Consider the following 9,986-nt stretch of genomic DNA (forward strand, 5'->3'; position numbering starts at 1 on the left):
TCACAAGGGCACTGGCAATATTGGAGGGAACGCGTTATTTAGATATTTCAAGTGATGGTGATGATGGTGATGATAGTTACATTTGTTATTTATGATCCAAAGTGAAAACCTTTCATTTTCAATTTGTAAAAAATAACTAGATTCTTAGGGTCAAATCTAAGATGTTAAATTAAAGGCTCTTGGAGTTAGAAATCAAATTTCACTCTTCCCACATTTGTGTGTTTTATATGTGGAGATGTCTCACCAGCTCCCACCCACTCTCTACACCAATATTTTTCGACTCACCAAGTTGAAGCCCAGTTAAAGGGTAGGACTCGACTCTTTTATTCCAACCAAGTCCCCTTTGACTTACCCCAAGTTTAAACACCAGACTGATGAGTCCTCATCCAACTCGGCCAATCCGAGTCAGATTTTCATGTGTCAAGTCTAGTCCCTCTAAAAATCGAGTCTCATGGAAGCAAATTTGCAAAGCAGATGCAAGCAAAATTCCAATAACAACAATGAAGAATATAACAAAGTGGTATTGTGCTTCAATGACTTTCATACTTAAGTCTAACTCATAAAATAAGTTAATGGAATAATTAAACAATTGAACATAAATAAAAGACTAAAATAACTAAAACTCCTTTTTAATTGAGATGTTGAGTTTCAGTAGAAGAAGCTAAGGAGGGAAGGTGTGGGAGGAGGGGGAAGGCTGATGAACGAGTGAAGAAGGCAACGTAGAGAGGAAACTGACATTCCGTCAACTGGCCGGTAGTCATGGCAAGTAGTACCAACTGACATAGCCCTCTCTCCCGATCCTTTGTCAGGTTACCAGGAGCTAAAATAGAACCTTTCATGGAGGCCTTTACAAAGACAATCAAGGGGGTAGAAGAAAAGAGACTAATCTAGATGGCAGACAGAAAAATTCGTTTTTTGCCTAATGGAGCACAATAGCAAACAGTTGGGAACTGGTGGAAATCTGCAGACATGGCTGAAGGAGATGCTTACCCTAATCAAAGCAAAAATAGCCAAGAAGAAGCAGAATGGCACAGCAGACCCCATCCGCAAGAAAATCAGCACTCATAAAGTGAGGTGTTGCACGGTGCAGAATCCCAGCCAAGAAACGCCATTAAAATTAAGCAAAAAGCCAACCAGACTTACCTAAAGGTACATCAAGAATTCACCTGGGCGAGAAGAGAACAGCTGAAGTGTTGCTTGATAGGAACAACTATCGAAGATGCACACGAGGCCAAATGGCTAACAATCTGGGCAAAATAAGTAATTTCGGATAAATTCTGATAACTATCGTGAGATTCAGGTAACAAATAAGTTTCCTCATGTGGGTGAAATTGTCTGACAAAATTATCAAAACAAAGTAGAGATGAGAACAGTAGAAACTCATGGAAATGAGAAACAGAATCAAAAGATGTCTTCTACGTGTATGTCAAATGGATTGAGTTCAATACAAACACACAAGAGCATCCCGTTGAACAATCAGAGGTCGGGTAATGGATAGCATAGTTTAGGAACCAAGCAGAGATCTGATTTTCGGGCGACTGCTGCTCCAAAAACCTCAGTCATGTCAATATCTTCAGGCTTCATGGCTTCAGGGAGTTCCCAATTGAAGTGACAGAGGAGTAGAGCCAAGGGATGCTCTACATCAGCTATTCCAAATGCGATACCTGGGCACATTCTTCTACCAGCGCCGAACGGGAGGAATTCAAAGTTTGCTCCCTTGAAATCTATCAAACTATCGTCAAATCTTTCCGGCCTGAAACTTTCAGCATCATCTCCCCAGGTCAGTGGATCTCTTCCTATTGCCCAAACATTAGATATGGCTCTGGTCTGGGCGGGTATCTCATATCCCATTACAGTGCACTTTTCTCTACTCTCTCTAGGAAGCAACAATGGGAGCGGAGGGTGCAGTCTTAGAGTTTCCTTGACTACTAGTTTGAGATATTTCAGGTCTTGAATATCTGCTTCAGTAACCTTCTCTTTTCCTCTGAGAAGCTCTCTCACCTCCTCCTGAGCTTTGATCATCACTCTTGGGTTTCTCATCAGCTCAGTCATGGTCCAACCCAACACGTTTGTTGAGGTTTCAGTCCCTGCTGTGAAAACATCCTGAAAGAAAAACACATGATCAGATTATGTAAAACACTTCAATCTGATTAAATCAAGGTTTGGTGTCTCAGTATTGGGTACCAACAAGGCAATACTGACCAGAATGACTGCTTTGATGTTGTCGTCGGTGATGGGAACTTCAAAATTCCCACGTTGCTGAAGTCTGAGAAGAATATCAACTAAATTTTCATCAGAGTCGTCCCCATCTCGGTTCTTAATCTTATATCTAACCTTGCATTCTTCAAGAACTTTACTTAAAATTTCATCAAGCATATGATGATTTTTCTCCATTTTGGCCTTCATCCCAGTGATCCAAAAAAGCAATTTTGATGAAGGGAATAGATCGGCGACACTGAAACCACCTGCTTCCTTGATTGCATCCCCGATTACAAATAAGAACTTGTCCACGTACTGGCTTCTATGACCAAAAGCTGCCCTCGCCACTACATTGTTCGTTAGATAATAGAATTTCCTAGTGAGGTTCACCAGGGAATTACAAGAAACTGAAATGGAGCTAAGCATATTGAGCACCTCTTCATCCCTGATGAAACCAAAAGATTCCACTCTTTTGATGGTTAACAGTTCCAACACACAAATCTTCCTCATTTGTCTCCAATATGCACCGTATGGTGCAAAGGCCACATCAGTGAACCCATAGGTGTTATGCCTGGCTGCGGGCAGCTCTGGCCTGCTTGCAAAGCTCCGATCATGAGTCTTCATGATCTCTTTCGCTGCTTCAGCTGTGGAAGCAACGACAAGGGGCACTTCACCCATCTTCAAGTGCATGAGAGGTCCATGCTTCTTGGCCAAGTCTCTCAGAATCCGGTGTGGGAGGGACCCTCCTGCCAAATGGTGTACGCTGCCTATCATTGGTAGCTTCCAAGGACCAGGGGGCAGCTTTCGACCATCAGAACTTCTGCCCTTCTTCTTCAACACTAGGATCAACACAAGAAAGACTAGGATAAGGAATGGGGGAGCTGGAAGATGCAGATCCATGGAACGAGAAGTCAAGGGAAAGTTTGTCTTTGGCATAACTTTGTATCTACTTATAATAGAGGGAGTTTTGTTGGTACATGAAGTAAAGATGCCTTCTGACTTGGGAGAGAAATACTCCAATTATCTATACCTTGTACAACATTTCTTTTACCCTTTTTTGCTTTTGTTTAATCACTCAAATGGGAAAACAAACTAAATAAAGATTTTGCTTCCCAAGTTTTAAAATCGGGTTAAGGTCAAAAGATGATATCACTCCCAAAGTTTTAAAATATTTTTTCTTAAAAAAATTGGTTAGATCATGTAAACATATTTAATCATTCACTACAAAAGTAATGTGTTCTACAAGGATGAACCATTGAGTGTGTGTGTGTGTGTCTGTGTGTTAATTTGGGGGGTCGGGGGTGAATAGTTTTATCAAATTTTTACGCCTAATTCAATTCTTAATGCAATTCAAAGGTAATTCAATAGAGGCAAATCAATTAAACAACAACAAACCAATCCTAAGATTTCTTCACCTTGAAGTTTAAAAACCACTAAAAAAGTCGAAAGGTATCTATAGGAGCAGATAACAACTGTCTAATCAACGCTTTGGTCTTATGGTAAACAACTACTAGACACAAGTACCTAGAACCACAAAGGATTTTTCAACACCTATCAATCAATGTATCTAAGTCGCGATTGGTTTTAAAAATGCTAGGGATATTTTCTTTTCAATAAAGCATAATAATCAACCAAAATTAATGAATGATAACACTTAATCTAAGGTAATCTACCAGGAATTCGCTATCACAAGTAACGTATGATTTGAAAATAACCGGCATGAAATGGTTGTAACATTTGTTTATGAGAAAGTCAAGCAATCAAACACTCAATATTCAATATTGAATTCAACAGTATAACTAAACAATCAAATATCTAAGTATTCAAATCAGATTTTAAAATACAAACATTCAAATACTTCTCTATAGAGTGAATTATGAGATTTGGCATCCCTTTGAGCTTAGGAGGAAACTAAAACTTGCAAAAACTCGAGAGAGCACTTAGGAGCTTCAAAAATCACTATAGCAAGAGATAATTTTCTTGCACTCTAAAGCCCTCTACTCTCATACTAAAGGGGTCAACTCATTTGTGAAATTTAGAAGTCACTATTTTGTGTTAGTTAACACCTTTCTACCTTAGGTTCTTCATTCCTCATACCAAAGGGACCAACTCCTGTGCATGTGGTAAATCCTTTTTTGTCCTTCTATAAGGGTTGTTCACTCATTTGAGTACAATGAGCCATTCCCATGCAAAGGAGTTCTTTCTACAAAAATTACACTTATATGCTATGATTAAATGTTTGGGTTTTTTTTTATCATCATACATAGATCACTTAGAGGAATCTTGAGACCTTATTCCATCATTCTCCCCATTTTTTAATATTAGTAATTTGGTAACCATTAGATTCAAGTTACAAGGCCATTGTATTCGAAAACTACGCTTAGGATAACAAAAAATTAGTAGGTTGCATTTAGAAACTACTTTAAATAATCGTATTTTAAAATGAATATCGATAAATAGGATTCTTATAAGTTTCAATTTGGTCGGAATTTTTTTTCTTTTTTTATCTCTTATTTGTAGAGTCCATAATAATATAAATTCTAAATTTCTTTTCAAAATGTCGCATAGTCTTATAAGGCCAAATAACTAGAATTTTATCTCAAAACAAAGCCTAGGGCAGCTTTTGGAAACAAACACTTTGGAAATGTGAGCTTAGCTTATTAAAAGGTGGTTGGCACCACAAGTAGGCCACTTACAAGTTTCTTAATGGTTTCCCAATGTAAGTGGAGGGGCAAACGATTTTAAAATTAGAAACAAAAGATTTTTATGTGTTTTATATGTGGAGATGTATCACCAGTTGCCACCCACTCTCTACACCAAGATTTTTTAACTCACCAAGTTGACTCATGACTCAAACAAATCGGATCGAATTTTAGGAAAAGTCGAGCCAAGTTTAAGGGTAGGATTGGACTCTTTTAATCCAACCAACTCCCCTTTGACTTACCCCAAGTTTAAACACCAAACCAACGAGTCCCCATCCAACTCGACCAATCCGAGTCAGATTTTCATGTGTCGAGTCTAGTCCCGATAAAAATCGAGTCTCATGCAAGCAAAATTCAACTAGAAACAGCTTTCCTCGTTATAGATTTCCCAAAGACTTTCAATTCAAAATCTTGTTAGTGCCTAATAGAAATTTGGTTAGAAATTTCATAAGAATAGTTATTAGTATAATTTTCAATAAAATAATTAAAAATCATGTGTTTATCAATGAATCTGTTTGAATTCGAATTTGATACAAGTTTTTGGATTAACTCAGGACCATGTTTTGTTTAGATTTACAAGATTAGTTATTATCAAATAAATAAAGCCCAATACAAAATCACAACAAATAGGGCTATGTCTGAATGAGTGACAAATTAACTTTTATAAAGCATTTCAATTTTTCCAATAATATGATATAATATAACTATAAAAAGAACATAATTATGATATAATATAAATATATAAAAATAAAAATGATATTTTCTATTAAAATATTAAAATATTGTATTTCTAAAATAATAATAATTTATTAACTTAATTATAACTAAGTACAATGAGCTTCCATTTATAATAAAAATAACAATTTATTTATTTACAATAAACCTCCATTTATAATAAAAATAAATAAATAAAATCAAATTACAATTAAACTACTCATGTCTCAATCCATCCAAAGTCTAACTCTTAAAAATAAGTCATAGAATAATTAAACAATTGAACATAAATAGAAAACTAAAATAACTTAAAACTCTTTTTAATTGAGATACTCTAGTGAGACTTCCGTAAGATTCAACCAGCATAATTATTTGCTCTGCGAGATTTCTTTATGTGCGAATCATGTAAAACTCTTCTATCCTCTTCAACACCCCCCCTCAAGTAGAGTTTATAAAAACTTGCAAAGAAAAATATTATGATCTTCATTCTTTGGTTGAAAAAAAATATTCATAGATGTAAAATCACAATTTGTTGTTTCCCCCTTGTTTATTCTGATCACATAAAATAAAATACCTCTTTCTTTGTATTTTTTTTCTTCTATTTCTCTCCCTCAAAGTGCAGAATAAAAAAGATAGAGAGACCCAACTTGAACAAAACAAATACGAGAGAAAAAAAGTCACAGTCTGAAATGTATAAAATCTGCTCAATTTCAAAAGGCGGAAAAAAGGTATAATTTTAGGCATAAAAAAAGAGTACTCACTTTTTTAAATGTAAGTCCAACTGGTGTTAGGAGAAAAAATAAATACTTGACTCAAATTAGATGTTGGACACACATCAATACTTTATAGATAATGAGTTTGAGCAGTGCTCCGAAGTGATGAAAAATAATAAATTTAAAAAATATTAGAGAAACACAAGTATAATTCAGACAGGAGGAGGCAACAATATAACACTACTTTCCAAAACTGACTCTAGAAACTTACCAGTTGTCAAACAGTTAGATTTAGACTAAGTCCGTCTAGCCAAACGGAATATCTACCTCGTGCGACTTAGCTCTTCCCAAGAATTAGTCAGCCTCCTTGTGCCTCGGATGCTCCAACCACCTTCCACACTAGATGTTGCAAGACAAAAAGGACAACAGAAAGACCAAAGATATGGAAGAAAAAAACCAACTTTGTATTGAGAAGACAATGTTACAAAGGGTGGCCAAACACTCTTGACGGCCAAAGGCTAAAAACTCTCTCTATACACTTGAAGAGCAAAGAATGTTAAGAATCTCCCGAATTCTTTTACAATGGGAGAGGCCCCTCTATATATAGCCTCCTCCCCTGGCCTTTAGAAGGCCCTAGAAATACTCAGAAACCAACCAACTGTCGTCCCTGACCCTTAGAAATCTCTAAAGACGCCCAGAAACCCGCCAGTTCCTGAAAGTTTGAATTTTGGCATTGGAGGTTCCCTGGTCGCGCGAGCGCCTTTGAATGTGCTACCCCGCTTCACACGCCTAAAGAAGCGCCTGGGCACAACCCCGCTTCGCGCGCCTAGATGCCTGGTCGCGCGCGCGCCTGCGGATGCGCCTGGAGTCCTGGTCGCGTGCAACCCCATTTCAACCCGCTTGCGCACCTGCTGGCCGCAACCCCATTTCGACCCACTTGCGCGCCTGTTGGCCGGGCTGCTAGGGTCTTTGCAAGTCTTGCTGCTTGGCCTTCTGTCTGGCAAGCTCAAGTATGTCTTCTTCCTCAGCAGCTGCTACCAAGTCGACCATATGCGTGCGCCCCTCTAGGTTGTGCCATTGCACTTGGCCTTGGTCGTCGCTGCTATTGCTGTGCACTGGACTTGCACAATCATCGACCTTGGTGTCTGGCCACACCATGGCTTCATCCTCCATCTCATAGTCCCACCGCCATAAGGCAAACACCCTCGTCTGCGTCCCCTGGCGAGAGTCGGCCACCTCCTTTTCAAACTGCCACAACTCAGCAATGTCTTGCCATGTTGCCTCGCTTTTCGGTTGACCCTGCCACTTGACCAAGTATTGCATCCTCCGGGGCTTGCCCCTTTGGCACCCCTCTCGGTCTTTATGCGCTCCGTTTGGCCATCAGTCTGAGGATGAAAACTAGTGGAAAAATTTAGAGTAGTTCCCAATAGTTTAAATAACTCAGTCCAAAATTTTCCTGTAAACTTGGGGTCTCGATCACTTGTGAACGTTGTGGGCATGCCCCAATGCTTCACCACTTGTGCCATGAATGCTTAAGTAGCCTCTGCCGCTATACAATCACTTGGCACTGCTAAAAATGTTCCATAATTCGTAAACCGGTCCACCACTACCATGATAGTCTCTAACCCGTCTTTCTTGCGCAAACCAGAAATAAAGTCCATTGAAATAGACTTCCACGACCGTTTTGGAATGGGCAAAGGCCGTAACAAGCCTTTGGGCTTTCTTTATTCAATCTTATCCTGTTGACAGATAAGACGTGTGCGCACAAATTCCTGCACATCGCTCTCCAAGTCTGATCAATAATATTGGCCAGAGAGCAAGGCCAACGTCCTTCTTTGACTTGGATGTCCTGCCCACAAGGTGTCATGGCATTCCCTCAAAGAGGTCACGCCGTAGGTTATCGTACTTAGGCACATAAAGTCGATTACCTTTGGTCTTGAACAATCCGTCGTCAAGCCAAAATCTTCTCGTCTCGCCCAAGGCTGCAGCTTGCACAATGTTGTAAGCCTGGGCGTCTTGGCGAAGACTAGTGCAAAACCTGTCTAGCAGCGAAGGACTGACCTGTGTAATTGCTGCTGAGGCTCGTAATAGCAAAGCCGCATTTTCCGTTTTTGCGCCAAGATGGTCCTCTATGTGCGCACGCACACCTTGCGCAAAGCACATATCTCCTGCGCCTACGCCAGGAGATCAGTGCACCGTGCGCCTCTTCATGTTCTGCTGCTACCGCACCGCGCATGGTGCGCGTGAAGCAAGTGCCGGTGCGTGCGCCGCGCGTATATCCGTCTCGCATAGCCGCTATCGCATTGCGTGTGATGCGCGTGAAGGGTCTAACGCCTGCCGCATCACACGTTGAGGTTGTTGAGTGTTGTTCGCATAACACCAGGCGCGCCTCTGTCGTGCGCACGTGTTCCCTTTTTGAGTGTGTTCTAGCAATGCATTTTGGTGTCGTGCATTGTATGTGTGCCAATACCCTTTTGCCCTTTTCTCCATCAAAAGGTGTAGCCAAATCCGTCTTTCTACTTAAGGCATATGCAATAACATAGGCTTTCCCCGCCTTGTACATCACTCAAAGTCAAACTCGGCCAAGAAAACTTGCCACCAAGCTTGCTTTGGGTTGAGCTTGCTAGCGTGAAAGTATTGTTCCACTTGCCATAGAAAATTATCTATGACCTTCGCGTCTCTCTTTCCGTTGAAAGACTTTGGCTCAGGCACCTTAATCTTTGCTTGTGCGTGAACATCTCCTCCGTTTGCCAAGGCTTGTTCGCACAAGGAGAGTCTTGCACGCAATTCCCCAGAGAGGTCTTTGACGTCCTTCCCCAATTGTTCCATCTCCACCTGACGGCAATGGCTGAATGGACATCTTCCTCAAATCCTCTCAACCAATGCGGAGTTGGTTGATGCTCCTCGATCAACCTTTGAACGAACTCCTCCCGGAGCATACAAAGATTTTCAACGTTGTCCAAACGATGCTCAAGAGTTGTAAAACGAAAGTTAATGTCACTTACTTATTCTTTGCCTGTTGAAACATCTTCTTCACTTGTAGAAGCCATTGATTGCAACGTAAGCTCTGATACCAGTTATCACGCGGTTAGATTTAGACCAAGTCCGTCTAGCCAAGCGGAATATCTACCTCGTGCGGCCTAACTCTTCCTAAGAACTAGTCAGCCTCCTTGTGCCTCAGATCCTCCAACCAACCTCCACATTAGATGTTGCAAGAAAAAAAAAACAACGAAAAGTCCAAATATATGGAAGAAAAAAGTCAACTTTGTATTGAGAAGACAATGTTACAAGGGTGGTCAAACATTCTTGAAGGCCAAAAACTAAAAACTCTTTCTATACATTTGAAGAGCAAAGAATGCTAAGAATCTCCCGAATTCCCTTATAATGGGAGAGGCCCCTCTATTTATAGCTTCCTCCCCTGGCCTTTAGAAGGCCCTAGAAATACTCAAAAACCAACTAACTTCCGTCCCTGGCCCTTAGAAATCTCTAAAGACGCTCGAAAACCCGCCAGTTCCTGAAAGTTTGAATTCTGGCGTCGGAGGCGCCCTGGTTGCGCACGCGCCTGGAGTCCTGGTCGCGCGGGCGCCTTTGAATGTGCTACCCCGCTTCGCGCGCCTTTGGATGCGCCTGGATGCCTAGTCGCGCGCATGCCTGCTGA

General features: G+C 40.5%; 1 protein-coding gene across 1 annotated transcript; it reads right to left on the reverse strand.

Annotated features, from left to right (window-relative positions):
* Positions 1 to 1,476: 1,476 nt before the first annotated feature.
* LOC137939567 (premnaspirodiene oxygenase-like) lies at positions 1,477 to 9,157 on the reverse strand. Its single transcript, XM_068784847.1, has 4 exons — positions 8,999 to 9,157; positions 8,677 to 8,754; positions 2,203 to 3,000; positions 1,477 to 2,103 (listed from the first exon to the last, which is right to left on the reverse strand). Exons 1-4 carry the CDS (start codon positions 9,155 to 9,157, stop codon positions 1,477 to 1,479), a joined length of 1,662 nt encoding a protein of 553 aa, XP_068640948.1.
* Between the last annotated feature and the right edge of the window lie 829 nt (positions 9,158 to 9,986).

The sequence above is a fragment of the Aristolochia californica genome, unplaced genomic scaffold (genome assembly GCF_029961685.1).
Source record: "Aristolochia californica isolate CCGP_79_NKW_82.1479 unplaced genomic scaffold, dmAriCali1.0.hap1 SCAF_10, whole genome shotgun sequence".
Classification (NCBI taxonomy): domain Eukaryota; kingdom Viridiplantae; phylum Streptophyta; class Magnoliopsida; order Piperales; family Aristolochiaceae; genus Aristolochia; species Aristolochia californica.